Source organism: Sorex araneus, chromosome X, assembly GCF_027595985.1.
Source record: "Sorex araneus isolate mSorAra2 chromosome X, mSorAra2.pri, whole genome shotgun sequence".
Lineage (NCBI taxonomy): Eukaryota > Metazoa > Chordata > Mammalia > Eulipotyphla > Soricidae > Sorex > Sorex araneus.
The window spans coordinates 322,929,908-322,945,876 of record NC_073313.1 but is presented as its reverse complement, the minus strand read 5'-3'; the positions used below and the strand labels follow the sequence as shown (position 1 = coordinate 322,945,876).

Below are 15,969 nucleotides of genomic sequence, written 5' to 3'. Positions count from 1 at the left end.
AATTTTAGTGTGGTTATTCATTAATTTTGAATAAATATTCAAAGCAGGAGACAATTGATTAGGAGGTAATTCAGATTTTGGCCACTGGGTTGGAAAAGTCATAAGCTACAGAATACCCACTTGTAACCAACTTATTTTTCGTCTTTCCAGTATTCATTGTAAGTGGATTTCCCTTTTGTGTATGTGTGTGTTTGAGACAGATGGCAACTTTACAGCATGATGTTAGAAGAAAAAGTGTTTGGAAAGGAAAGAAGGAAGACAAACAAAAAAAGCAAGCCTTGAATAAGCAATTTTTCTTAAAAGGAATACATTCTGGGACAGTTTATTTTTGTGATCTGCCTGGAATTTGGGGACAATGTGCTAGAATTCTTTCTGCCTTCAGTTGGCAAGCTGCCTAAAAAAGGTGGGGACTTCGAAGAGAGACATAGTGTTTCTATTAAAATAAGGCTTTATTGAAAACAGGACCAGTGTCTAAAGTTAGTCCCTTTTTCTTTTCTTTTCTTTCCTTTTCTTTTTTTAAGGACATTATGGCTGGGCCTACATGAACACTGAAGTAGAGAATGGAAACTATTATCCAGCTGGCACACTTAGACTCAAATATCCCAGTATATTCAATTCATTGCAGGCCAAGCATTGGATTGTTATTAGAAAATATAAATTACTTGTATTATTTTCTTTATTTCCCACTTTTTATCAGGTAAATATGGCCTACAGTTGAGCTGAACATGAGCTTAATGTATTCTTTTCTTCCTTCATACTTATCTGTTTTGTTCCTTCTGCTTGATTGATTTGGGTTGTTACTGCTAATGCTTATAGGAAAAACTTCCTATGGCCTAGGGTGGTTCTGCATTCCAGTCACATAAAATTCTTTCTCAATATTGCAGCCATCCCCTAAGTGTGGAGGGCTTGCTTTTCTCTCAAGTTCTGGTTCTGCCAAGATGTGAAGATAAATACTTCTCAGTTTCAACCAGTAGTTGTTATTTTAAATTCTCTATTTGAATCCTTATTAGAAACTTTGATGACATGAACATGTCCTCATTTTTTTTCTATGCTTCTATCACTTGATGCAATTTTGTTAATTCTTCTTTTATTTATTTTATTTTATTTTATTTTTGCCACACCTAGTGGTGTTCAGTGCTTTCTTCTGGCTCCAGCTCAGGGATCACTCAGGGCAGGGCTTGGATCATATATGGTACTGGGGATTGAACTGGCAGCATACACGTGCAAGGCAACCACCTTATCCCCTGTACGATCTCTTTTGCCTCTACTGATTCTTCTTTAACATGCTTTCCAGACAAATATAATATTCACCAAGATGTCTTGGAGTTTATTGGCTCTAAGTTGCTTTACGTTGAAGTTAATAACAACTTATTCTAACATGATAATTGTATTAGGCTGATTATTATTTAATTACTGATGAAATTAAGAGTATAAGATTTTAAAATACTGGGACTGGAGCAATAGCACAGCGGGTTGGGCATTTGCCTTGCACGCAGCCGACCCGGGTTTGATTCCCAGAATCCCATGTGACCCCCTGAGCACCACCAGGGTTAATTCCTGAGTGCAGAGCCAGGAGTAAAGTAATCCCTGTTCATCGCTGGGTGTGACCCAAAAAGAAAAAAAACGATGTTAAAATACTTTAATTCTCAGTCTCAGAACTTGCAAAAGACAGAATAAGGATTTAAACCTATGCATTAGTTACATCAATTGACAAATAGTGACCTTGTGAGTTCTAGGGCAAGACATCTAATAGACAATAGAATAAGAGGCTAAACTGAACATACAAAGAAATTAATATAAAGATATAACTTATTAATAAATGGAAGACTGATCATTGTGAGAATAGCAACCTTCCAGCTTATTTTTATTAATATAGTATAGTTTCAAGATGCATTATTTTACTCTAAAGTATTATAAAATTTATTTGGAGAAAAATTATAATTAAAAATATGCAATAAATTGTATAAGGGAAGCAAAATGTTATCAGAATTTTATATTTGACAGGGGCACCTAAAATTAAATAAAAACAAAGAAAATAATGTGGCATATGGATGAAAGGAGTGAGTGGTCAGTATGAGCCAGACTTAAATATGTGAGAATGTAGGATATATTTAGTATTGCATATATCCAGAAAACAAAATAATTATTCAATAAATGATATTAATAAGGTCATGTTACAAATTGGGAATATAAATTTATTACATAGCCATTTACCTTATCCTAAAATAAATTAGTAATAAAGAGATAAAGATACTAAATCGCTAAAAATATTTAAGTAGACATATGCTGTATCTTCAGTGGTAAAGAACCCTAAGTATGAAGCAGTCATGGAGTCAAAGGAGATACTGAAAATACTATTGAAGCACTGTAGCACTGTCATCCCATTGTTCATCAATTTGCTCAAGAGGGCACCAGTAATGTCTCTATTGTGAGACTTCTTGTTACTGTTTTTGGCATATTGAATACTCCACAGGTAGCCTGCCCAGGTTCTGCATCCAGGCGGGATACTCTTGGTAGTTTGCTGTGCTCTCCGAGAGGGATGAAGGAATCAAACCTGGGTCAGCGGCGTGCAAGGCAAACACCCTACCCGCTGTGCTATTGTTCCAGTGGACTGGACTAAAAATATTATTATAAAACTCAAATATTTAGGGACTGGAGTGATAGCACAGTGGGTAGGATGTTTGCCTTGCATGTGGCCAATCCAAGTTCAATTCCCAGCATCCCATATGAGCACTGCCAGTGGTAATTCCTGAGTGCAGAGCCAGGAATGACCCCTGTGCACCACAGCATTTGACCCAAAAAGAAAAACAAAAAAACACAAGACTCAATATTTAAATACTAAAAGCATAAATGCAATAGAAAGGCAAGTGTTATATTAAGGTAGTATTTTGCATTATTTTGTAATCATAGCCTCATTTTAAACAAGAAATAATATGAATAACATGTATAACTGCTGGTCCCTCACAGGGAGCCTGGCAGGCTACTGAGAGTATCTCACCCACAAGGCAGAGCCTGGCAAGATTTCTGTGGCATATTTGATATGCCAAAAACAGTAACAAGTCTCACAATGGAGACGTTACTGGTGTCTGCTCGAGCAAATCAATGAACAATAGGATGACAGTGATATAGTGATGTGAAACAAAAGGAATTTTACTGTATAATAAGCTTATTCTAGAGGTTCAGTAAAACCCCCTTTCAAAGTATGAAAAAATAGGTGTATATAGGTGTGTATTTGCTTACATATAAGCATATACATGAGATTCACTGTCACTGTCATCCTGTTGCTCATTGACTTATTCGAGTGGGTACCAGTAATGTCTCTCATTGTGAGACTTATTGTTATTGTTTTTGGCATATCCAATACGCCACGGGAGCTTGCCAGGCTCTGCCATGCAGGTACTATCCTCTCAGTAGCTTGCTGGGCTTTTTGAGAGGGGCAGAGGAATCGAACACGGGTCAGCTTTGTGAAAGGCGAACACCCTACCGTTGTGCTATTGCTCCAGCCCATACATGAAATTAAGAAAAAAATATGCTTAATATATTTAAATTTATCCATCAAAATATGCAAATGAAAATAAAGCCCCATATATTCTTCATTTGGGTCACAAAATGGGATAAAGAGTTTGTTCATTTAGCATTATGAGAACCCATAATCTTTCCACATAGAAGATTTTTTAAAAAAAAAATTTATTAGTGAATCACCATGAGGTACAGTTACAAACTTATAAACTTTCGTGTTTGCATTTCAATCATACAGTGATCATTGACCCATTCCTCCTCCAGTGCCCATTCTTCTCCAATGTTCCCAGTATTCCTCCCCCACCCCACCTTATCTCCAACCACCCCATCCTGCCTCTGCAGAAGGTCATTCCCTTTTGTTCTCTCTCCTTTTGGGTATTGTAGTTTGCAATTGAAGTATTGAGTGGCCATGATGTTCAGTCTAAAGTCTACTTTCGGCATCTTCCAACCCGAATGGATCCTCCCAAAATCCTCTACTTGGTGTTCCCTTCTCTATCTGAGCTGCCTTTCCCCCCAGCATGTGAGGCCAGTTTGCAAGCTGAGGGACAGACCTCCTGGTCCTTATCTCTATGACTCTTGGGTGTTAGTCTCCCACTCTGTTACTTTATATTCCACAGATGAATGCGATCTTTCTATGTCTGTCTCTCATTTCACTTAACATGATGCTTTCCATGTCGATCCACTTATATGCAAATTTCATGACTTCATCTTTTCTAACAGCTGCATAGTATTCCAATGTGTAGATGTACCAAAGTTTCTTTAACCAGTCATCTGTTTTGGGGCACTCCATTTTTTTCCAGATTTTGGCTATTGTAAACAGTGCTGCAATGAACATACAAGTGTAGATGTCATTTCTACTATACATTTTTGCCTCTCTAGGATATATTCCCAGGAGCGTTATTACTAGGTCAAATAGGCTCAACTTCTAATTTTTTGAGAATCGTCTATATTGTTTTCCAAAAGGGCTATACCAGTCGGCATTCCCACCAGCAATGAAGGAGAGTCCCTTCCTCCCCACATTCACACCAATACTGGTTGCTTTTGTTTTTTATATAAAGGATTTTTAACATAAAGAAGTTCAAAATGTTGGGGGCTGGAGTGATAGCACAATGGGTAGGGCATTTACCTTACACGCGGCCAACATAGGTTCGATTCCCAGCATCCCATATGGTCCCCAGAGCACCACCAGGATGTATCCTGAGTGCAGAGCCAGGAGTAACCCTTGAACATCGCTGGGTGTGACCCAAAAAGCCCAAAAAATATTCAAAATTTTCATATATATTACTTAATAGTAAGATTTTATACTAAGGCGATAAGGAGGTGTATTATAAAAATCACTTATAGAAATTCTGCATTATAAGTTTTTAGCATAAGTATACAACATAAATAAATATTTAATTTATGACATATTTAGCACTATTGTGAAATATATAGCTATTAGAGTAGTATTTAGGGGCTGGGGAGATAATACTGTATTTGCCTTGCACATATCCAGTTTGATTCCAACACTTCATGTGATTCCTTGAGCCCTGCCAGAGGTGACCCCCAAGTCCAGAGCCAGAAATAAGCCTTAAGCATTGCCAAGTATGGTGAAAAAAGGCTAATAATTTAGAAGAATATTTTGTTAGGGAAAATTACTCATAATAGGTACAATAAACCTGATACAACTGTATGAATTTGATTCTTAAAATTTCAGGGTGGCGAATAAAGAGGTGCCATTTGGTCTGGGGACCAAAATTAATTTCTGAGAACCTGGGATTCTCTGCAAACCTGGACTTGGAACTGCAATGGACATGGTCCACCAGTGCCACAGTTGGTGGTACTTGGCAGACCCTGCTGTGCTGGGGATCTTCAACTGGGGTTGGGCACATGTACTAACCCATGTACTATCCCCCAGCCCCAAGTTCTGCTTTCTTCTCTCCCTTCCTCACTCCTTCCCTCTGTCCTTCCATTCCCTCCACTCCCTTCTCTTCCTCCACTTGCTCCATTCCTCTGTTCCCTCTTCCTTTTAAATAACTGTTTTTCTTTGTTTTATTCGGCCGCCATACCCAGCAATGCTCAAGGGTTACTCCTGACTCTGCACTCAGGAATTACTTCAGGACACTATGGGAAGCCAGCGGTAGAACCCCCATATCAACAACATGAAAAGCAAATACCCTACTGGCTGTACATTGGATTCAGCCCATCCTTCTTTTCTTCCCTGTGTGTGTATTTGTTTGTGTATGTCTCTGTGAATATTTCTTTTTTACTGAGTAATGATTAAGTACTAAAAGTATCACTTGTATCACTTGTCATCCCATCGATCTTCGATTTGCTTGAGCGGGCGCCAGTGACGTCTCCATTCATCCCTGTTGCGTGCTAGTGTAGCCCAGTGTTATCTGGTCACAAAGAGCCCCAAACCATTCATTCAGGGTTTTGACAAAGAAGTCTGACCATCCCATAGATGGATGGCCATGTGGTCTTTTGACGTCCTGTGGAATCCAGTCGGTAACAGCTCTAGTCCAGCGGTCATCTCTAACTCGCATTACATGTCCAGTCCGTCTGCTTTTCCATGCCTTGGCAGACAAGACAGCATCCCTGATTCTTGATTGTCAAGGGAGGGCGGAACTCCAGGTTCCTTCTCTCACTTATGTGAAATGTGATATTCCAAGCATAGCTCTTTTGAATCCTCATTGGGATTCCCGAATAGTGTTCTCATCCTGTTTTCGTAGGGCCCGGGTCTCTGAGGCATATGTTGGTGCAGGAAGAACAGTGGAGTCGAAAAGATAGATGTGCCCGGAGCTGGAGGTTCTTTGTCCTCTTAACAACTTCTTCAATGCTCTTGAAAGTGTTCCACGCTGCTCTCTTCCTCCTGCAAAGTTCTGACGCCAAGTCATTCCTCATGTTGATTTCTCGACCCAGGTACACATAGTTGCTGCATTCAGAGATGTTCGTTCCATTGAGAGCAAATGGAATGTCAGGGACTAGTTTGTTTTTCATGAACATTGTCTTGGTCAAATTCAGCTGCAGTCTGACCTTTCCACACTTGTGGTTGAAGTCGGCCAGCATTTGTGCCGCTTGGCTAATGTTTGGCATTATGAGAACGATGTCATCAGCGAAGCGGAGGTGGTATAGTCGCTGACATTAAAAGTTGGAAAGCAAATATTATATATAAGTGGGTAAATTGACATTTTACATAAAATAGGTCTATGCCTTTCAAATTCTTTGAAAGAAAATATTCATCTTATTGGTGCTTGTTTGGGCCAACAGTACTCAGGACTTACTCCTACTCTGTACTCAGGGGTCACTCCTGGCTCTGCACTTAGGAATCACTCCTGGCTGTACTCAAGAGATCATATGGGGTGCCCAGGATGGAATCCAGTCAACTCCTTGGCCACTGTGCTCAGGCACTAGAAAATGTTAGTTTTATAACTTGAAAATGATTCTTGGTGGAAGGAGGGTTGAGCCCCAATCTGTGGATCACTAACACATATGAAATGCCGGGATCAAACCATCACTGTGTGCAAGGCAAGCACCTTAACTCCTTTACTAATTTTCCATCCAGGATATGTTTCTTTTTGTTTTGTTTTATCTTTATTTGGAGGCCACACCCAGGGATCAACAGAGGTCACTACTGGCTTTGTGCTCAGGGATCATTCCTGGTGGTCCTAGGGAACATATGGGGTACCAGGGATTTGCCCCTGATTTGCGCATGCAAGACATGTGTAATATATCTCTGGCCAGACATGATTCTTTTGTTGTTGTTGTTGTTGTTGTTTGTTTGTTTGAGGACCACACCCTGCTGGTTGGCCTTAATATTGCATCAAGTTAATTTTGCATCAAGCCTTAGGGAGAAACTTAACTGGACAATATTTAGTCTGAACATCATATCTCTTCTAGGAGGTTGCATTTCCTGTTTCCATCAGAAAGAAAGCCCTTGTCCCTTTTTTTAAAATCAGGAAAATTTGAATTCTTAGATACTTTAAAGTATATTTGGTTCATATTGTCATTTATTTTATTGATTTTTGTTTTATCTTTAGTAAAACGTTTTGAAATGATCATATGAAAGACCCGCTCAAACCAAGCCATTGGCTGATCAATTTGCTTAGCGGTTACAAATTATAAATGGAAGATAAAACGGGTCTTTTCATGTTAGGCAGCCCTAGTAATAAATGGCAAGTACATATTTTTGCAAGGCTTTTATTCTTAGAAAGAAAGCAAAAGGATATAATAGGTTTTTTAAATACACGCCACATAATTTATTCTGACAAACAGATGTATTTTGTTGTTGCTATTATCATTTGATGAAATACTTTAAAACTAGTCCAAGGTGGTCCATTTTCAAATATAATACATACAGTACATCTAGCAGTTAACAAAATTTGGATGTGTAGTATAGAATGGTCATTATTTTTACTGAAAAAAATAAAGGCACTAATTACTTACAGACAAGATACTTAGCACAAACAGATAAGCTTCAAAATGAAAAATTCTCGGTTTATGATAATTATGTTCTCTGCTTTGTTTTCAGAGACTGATAATTTGAGGCTTTAAAATCACCAGGAAGCCATTAATTGGAATTCTTCAATAAAAAATAAATTACATAGAAGTTCATGATGAGTTGTAAAAGCAGAGAGACTGTATTATACAGTGAGCGACATTGCTTCACTATTTATAGCCTTGTGCAGATATGTCTAACAGAAAACTGTAAAGAATTTGAGATGTGCAGATAGCAATTATTCACAGATCCAAACTATCTACATATATTTCAAATAACAGCTTTTAGCATATCTCTTCACCAATAAAGGCAGGACTTTAATTTGAAACAGGGTCTTGTTATCATATTGCTTCCTGTTTTTGACATTTTCCATGGCTTCCTATGACATCTCAGATCATAGATTTTGGAGAGAGAGATAATCACATTAGATGGTCCAACTGACCTATGTAAGAGTAACACAGTCCTATGTCAAAGTAGATATATTTTAGAAAAGGGGCTGTGGTATAGATGAAGGTCTGTGTTGCACTATCTGTACAGATTTGCTATAGCAGTTCAGTTTCAATATTTCCTCCTTAATTCCTCTAAAAAAATCATGATAAGAATTATTCTACCATGTTCGGGGCCAGAGGTAAGGCTTGGAAAAGAGATAGGGGTGATATAGTAAACTTCTCCATAAGACCAAGAGTAAGGCAAGCTTATATTGGGTAAAGAAAGCAAGCAGGTGATAATAGTAGGTGTTGTAGGGGAGTGAATGTGAGGGGACAGAATCTTCAATTGGATAGTAAATGTGATTCCAATACTGAAGTCTGAATACTATAATATGATGGGAACTTGGGATCATAGGCATTGCTAAGGCCTATTGTACTGGGAAAAATATTTCAATAATAACAGGAAGCAAAGATCATTATCTAATAAAAAGAAAATGATGACATAAAGGAAGAAAGTTTTGGTTAATTTAAGTTTTTCATAGGATACAGCCTCAAACATTTAGTTAATCTGCTCAAAGCTGTGGGAAGTTCACGTTCTTGAAAATGGTAATTCTATAATAAGAGACTAAAAATTAGTCAAAGTATATATATGAGAAGACTTTCTTATTCTGTAAAATTAGCATAATTATAATCAATATTTTCCAGCATAAGCTAGGTTATACTTCAGTAAAAAAAATAATCCCCTAAATTCAGGCTTTATCCAAAAACCAACTTATTTTTCCCATTATATGTTTACTAGATGGTTTCCAGGTGCCTCTACTCATCCTAACCATTTGGGAACCACAGCTGATGAGAATGTCCTCTTGACATATTTCTGTTATCACTACATCACCATCAAAGGAAGAAGGAGAGTGACAAATTCTGCATTGACTCCTAACTCAGAACTAATACTTGTCTTTTCTGCTCATATTTTTATTAGTCAGGCAAGTCACCTGTTCATGCCTAACTTCAATGCAAGATAAAAATGTACAATTGATCATGCCCTGAATTTGAGAAGATAATTGGGATATTTGTTGGTAGTCCTAGTGAGTGTCAACATTAGTTTTCTAGGGCTACTGTAGCAAACTGCTTCAAACTTGATTTCTTAAAATAATAACAATCCATTCTCATTACTTAAAAATAAAATTCTACCGCCAATTTCCTTAGCCAAAAATCAAGGAGAAGAGATGACTAGGTGGCAGGGTAGACTCTGTTTTCCACTGCCTGAGTATACATTTCTTGAATTCTTTATCCTGAGTTCTCTCCTTCCAAGTCAGTAGTATTAGCCTTATAATTTATTTCCCTCATTGTTGCCTTCTTATAGTTAGTCCTGTTCTGCATATATATATGTATATGTACATATATATATATGTATATAGGATTCCCGTGGTTATGTTTGGGATCCACCTGGTAACCCAGGATACTTTCTCCTTTTCAAGATCCTTAATTGTATCTGAAAAAAGTTTATTTGATCAAATAAGAAAATATTCAAAAGTTCCAGGTAGTTGTATCTTATATTTTGAGGATCTGGAATATGATACCCTTATCTATGATTTACCAGTTTTATAACCCTAAATTATATTCTTTAAATTAATTATATTATATTACATTATATATAATGTGTATTATATATTATGTTACATTATATTCTTTAATGAAACTTTACATTCTCTAAGCCTCAATTTTTGGATTGATAAGACAAAAATAAAAAAAAACTGTAAGGAATAAATAATCTATGCATGAGTTCTCTTACAGTGCTTTTAAAATACAAATATTTTGTTTTATTAATTAAAAATTATACACTTATATGTATATATAGGTGTATATATATTAATCTTACTTAGATTCTATTGGTGACTACATAGTTCTATATCTAGATTCAGAATATAGATCTACATTTATTTAAGGTCATAAGGTACTCATGATTGTCCATGTTTAACTGTCCATATTGTACTTACCAGGGCAATTAGCTTACAGATACAAACTCCAGTGACTTATGGACTTTGTGGAAATATTTATGGAGATCTTTATAGAGAGAGTTTGGAGTAGAGCAGAATCTGCATTGTTACCAACACTAACGGTGATTTTCATGTAGATTCTTTATAGCCATCCTTTGGAAATGCACTCTGCAGGTTAGAAAATCTAGAGTTGAGCTTCCTCCATGGTTATGGTTATTGACCAAGAGTCCACATGCTGTTCTACTATATAGGTGACAGAGTTACTAAGTTTAAAATTCTATATAAAGTAAAACAACATATACTTATATGAATCAATGTAGTCTCATAATTGCTTAAATTACTAAATAAGCATCTATGAAAACAGAACTGTTAATGTCATTGGGATTATCAATAGTATAAAAATAAAGGGCTAAATATACTTTTTAATGCCTTCAGAATTACTTAAAGATGTTATATCTCAAAATATAATTTTAAAGTTATTATAACTTATTGCTCACATGGTTGTCCTTCGTCAAGTGTTCTGCCTATTCTATTCAGGATGACATGAGTGAACAACTTGTAGAAGACAGACAACAGGCAGATTGGGCGATAGTTGCTGATGTCGTGGATGTCTCCCTTCTTGTACAACAGAACAGTCCTACTGGTTTTCCACTGGGACGGAACCTTGCATTCAGACATGTAGCGTGTGAAGAGTCGGGCCAGTGTGTTGATAAGTACTGGCGGCAGATTCTTAAGGTGTTCGGGTTCGGGTCTGACCTTGTCCGGACCAGGTGCTGTTAGCGTCTTTACCAGCAAAATGGCGTGTCGGATTTCAGAGGGGAGAACGTTGGGAACGACATATTCATCCTGCAGAATTTGGTATGTGGGCAGGTGGACATGGCTGTCAAAGAGATCCGAGTAGAAGTCATGAATAATTTTCTCCATTGCCTTTCTGGAGGATGTGATAGATCCATGGAGACGTTGGAGGGCAGTCATCTTGGTCTTATAGTTGGTGAAAGACAGGCGAGCATTGTGAATACTTTTCCCAGCTTCTGCTGCACTTGCCAACACTGCTGCTCTTCTCTCTTTGAGGTCTTCCTTTATCGCATCTCTGCACAGCTTTGTGAGCTTGGATGTTAGCTTGTGGTTGCCTGAGGCTCTCGCCAAACAACGTTGACAAATGAGCTCGAGAGTTTCCGAAGACAGGCGTTTGTTTGTGGCTTTCTCACTCTCGTCATTCTTCGCACAGACATGGAGGTGCTGAACCATTCGATGGTATTCCTCATCGATGTTATCAAGGATGGCATCTTCCCACATTGCTGCAATAGTGCTAAAGAGCTCCCAGTTGGTGGTCATTCTGGGAGTTGTCTTCTTAGACTTAAATTTTGCAGACTTTTCTCCCTGCTCTGTGAAGTAGAATTTCGCATTAAGGAGACAGTGGTCTGATCCCATTTGGAATTTTGGGACAACAGCGACATCGGTCAGGCAAAACCTTCAATTGAATATGATGTGGTCAATTTCATTGTGGAACTGTCCACCGGGAGACTCCCACGTCCAGCATTTAGATTTGGCCTTCTGGAACTGTGAGTTACCATGGATGGTCTTGGTCGACATGATCAATTCAGACAGTCTCTCACCCTGATCGTTCCATTCTAGGCCATGTGTCCCAATGTGGAGTTTTTCGGGTGACCTTCTTGGACCTATCTTGGCATTAAAATCACCAACAATGATCTTGTAGAAGGTGTGGTCTTCTTTATAGAACTTCTCCAGTTCCATGTAGAACCTCTCAATTTCTTCTTCATCGTAGTTGGAAGTTGGTTCATAGATGACGAAGATAGAAACTGCGGGCAGTGAGCCACATCTATTCAAGCATAATTGTCCAAATCGGGCTGCTAGGCATTCGAATGAATCGATGCTCATGGCCAAGTTCGTGTTGACAAGGACACCAATGCCACCAATGCCTCTGTTTTTGAATGTTCTGAGGAACAATTCTTCTCCAGTGTCAAAAATGGCATGATGTGATTGATGTCTCCTCATTTCGGTCAGACCAATGATATCATACTTGATCTGCACTTGCACCATCAGGTCCTCGATGGATGCTTCTGATGCCAGTTTCTGTGCATTGAAAGTACAGACAATCATCTTAGTCTTTCTTCATTTTGGCAGTCTAGTTTATCCCCGAGATTTTTTCAGCCTCTCCTTGTTCATCTTTCTTAACGCTGCCATTTTTGGGGCTCTTTTGGTGACAGGTGAATGAGGCCAATTGTTGTTACTGTTGTTGCATATTGAATACGCCACGGGTAGCTTGCTAGGCTCTGCCGTGCGGGCGGGATACTCTGGGTAGCTTGCCAGGCTCTCGGAGAGGGACGGAGGCTTTTAGGGCAACCTCCAATCACCCTTAGAGGTGTTACCATGGTTCACACCAAATTTGAACCCTATCAACTATGGTGCGGGAATAGTGGGTATTAAGTGTTTTATGGTGTGTTTGCGGCCGCACGGTCCGGAGAGCAGCCTGGAGCATGGCAGTGGCTGGGTAGTGGATGTAGTGGGGGTCTGCCAGTGAGGTATTTATCTGCCTCGGGTAGGGTGGGGCATCTGGGTTTGACCCCTCCCTCAGATGCCAGAGATAGGAGGAGGCAGACAGAGGATCTTGTTTCCAGGTCTCGTTGAACCTAGAGTTCAAGGTTGCAAAGTTCTGCTCACCTGGTTTTGCGGGGCTTCACTCATACGTGAGGTTCGGCCCAAGTGTCTGGAGCACGGCCTGGAGCGTGGTGGTGGCTGGGTAGTGGATCGACTTAAAGAAGGCCTTCGATTCTGTTGAGACTGAGGTGGTCATCGAAGCCCTGGCCAAACAGGATGTTCAAACTCAGTATATCAAAATCCTCCGCAAGCTGTATTGTGGATTCACCACCAGGATCTCACCATTCTACAAGGAAGTGATCACTGATGTAAAGAGAGGGGTGTGGCATGGTGATACCATTTCACCGAAACTCTTCAGTGTCACCCTCAAGAACATCATGCAACGACTGGAATGGGAAGGAATGAGAGTGAAGATAGACAGTTGGCAATTACACCACCTCCGCTTCACTGATGACATCGTTCTCCTAACACCAAACATTAACCAAGGGGCACAAATGCTGGCCGACTTGGACCACGAGTGTGGAAAGGTCGGGTTGTAGCTGAATCTCAACAAGATGATGTTCATGAAAAACAAACTGGTCCCTGAAGCTCCATTTGCTCTCAATGGAACGAACATCTCCGAATGCAGCAGCTATGTGTACCTGGGTTGAGAAATCAACATGAGGAATGACTTGGTGCCAGAACTGAGCAGGAGGAAGAGAGCAGCGTGGAATTCATTTAAGAGCGCCAAAGAAGTGTTTAAGAGAATGAGGAACCTCCGACTCCGAGCACAACTTTTCAATTCCACCGTTCTTCCTGCACTAACATATGCCTCAGAGACCTGGGCCCTACATAAACAGGATGAGAACGCTATTAGGGTATCCCAAAGAGGAATCGAGAGACCTATGCTTGGAATATCATGTCTCACTCAAGTGAGAGAAGGAATCCGGAGTTCTGACCTCCATCGACCATCAAAAATCAGGGATGCTATCTCGTTTGCCAAGGCATCAAAAATCAGATGGGCCGGTCGACTGTTTGACTAGAGCAGTTACCGACTGGATTCCACAGGACTACAGAAGACCTCGTGGCTGCCCACCAACTAGATGGTCAGATTTCTTCATCAAATCCCTGAATGAACAATTTGAGGCTCTTACTGTTCCTGGAGCAAGCAGATATCATTGGGCTGCACTATCTCGCAACAGGGACAAATGGAGATGTTACTGGTGTCCACTCGAGCAAATTGAAGATCAAGGGGACTACAAGTGATACAAGTGATACAAGTGATATAAAGTGAATGCTAAAATCATGCAGCGTCATCCAGGGGGAGATACTAGAAGACATGAAAAGATGACCAGTGTATCTAGTTTTCTTGTTAAATAAAGCAAAAGCAGAATAGTGCATATAGGAAGTTAAAAATACTTCCAAGTATGAGAATACATAGGGAAAGCCTTGAAGAATGCATATAAAATTGATGGATGTGATGGTCTTTGATGAAATAATGTGAATATAATATGAAGGCAGAGATTCTACTCTGTATATTAGGTTTTGCTAAGTAATAATGACATTAAATATATGTACTTTTAATTTATTTGTTATAGGGGGCCCACCGGCAATGTTCAGGGGTTAATCCTGGCTCTGCACTAAGGAATTACACTGAACGATGCTTGGAGGACCATAGGGAATACTGGGTTTTGAACCCAGGTCACCCTCTTGCAAGGCAAACACTACCCACTGTACTATAATTTCGACTGCTATATGTGTCTTTTAAAATCATCCAAGTGCATTCAAATTTTACTTGCATAAAAACTATTTCAAGAAGACAGCAAAGGAAGAGAGGGCTTCACTAGTAAATAATATTGTTCTTATTACATCAAGTAGAAATATAAACCTCCTGTGTGGAAGGATATCACTCATCAATTCTCCAGAGTAAGGGAAATACATCTGCTCAAAATATTTAGGTGTCATTACTGTGACTTTGTGTCCATTAGCATTCTTGCAAAGTATCTTTAAGTTTCTTGGGTGACTCTTTCCAACAGAAGGGAAGTGTTTTGCTCAGTTGCGTTGTTCTTACAGGAGGCTTCTAATGATTCATGAAATATGAAACTGCAGTCTTTGGAATTGTCAGCATTTGACTTTTATTTTAATTTCTATATCTTCAACTACCTAGATTAGGAGAAACACACAGATTCTTTTCATAATCTTTTATATACATAATACTAATTTCACAATTACTTATATGTGATGAATTCACACATTTTTGTGACCTAATGATATAGCCAGTTTGTGTTTTTGGAGACAGGATAATAGGGCAACGATAAATGAAACAATATTGGACAGTGTTGGTCTGTGAACATTTTTTAATGTCAAGATGAAGTAGGACAAAGTCAGGAACAATGGCACACAATAAAACTATTAGATTTTGCATTCCCATAAACAATAAATAATTCTTATTGAATAAACCACACAGTATATCATGTATAATCAATTGATAAGATATTCCAGATAGATTAAAAATTATCTCCTCCCTTTCATTAATAATGAGGCTACAGTACATGATTGATTATTGATGTGTCACGTTTCAATACATGCTTTCTTACCCACTGAGAAGAAATTTTTTATAATATAACATTGTCTTCTATTGCTTCTATCAGTTTCATATTTCTGAGTTTTTATCCATGAGGCCTCTTCCGATTTACAGATGCACTCTGCAGTTAGCATGATCCTGCTGGGCTTACTCCCACTTGGATGGAGAAACAGGCTCTTTATAACCTTGTTGGATGTGTGCTGCTTCAGGAACAGGGCCTGACCTTGATGAGGTGACTTTATTTCAGTCAAGGACTGTCAGGAGGAATTCCTGACTCATTTATCTTATATCTGGCATCTGGGGAATTGATGACCTCATCGTAGAGGGCAGGACCTGGCCACCACAGAGTCTACTTACTATGTAAGA

At 39.0% G+C, this 15,969-nt stretch overlaps 1 protein-coding gene across 1 annotated transcript in view; it reads right to left on the bottom strand.

The window, feature by feature from the left end:
• LOC129399615 (uncharacterized) overlaps window positions 1-12,542 on the bottom strand; it is a 126,988-nt gene extending 114,446 nt beyond the window's left edge. Inside the window, 1 exon segment of the mRNA XM_055119944.1 lies at window positions 11,167-12,542. Coding sequence (XP_054975919.1) covers window positions 11,167-12,542 — 1,376 coding nt within the window.
• Between the last annotated feature and the right edge of the window lie 3,427 nt (window positions 12,543-15,969).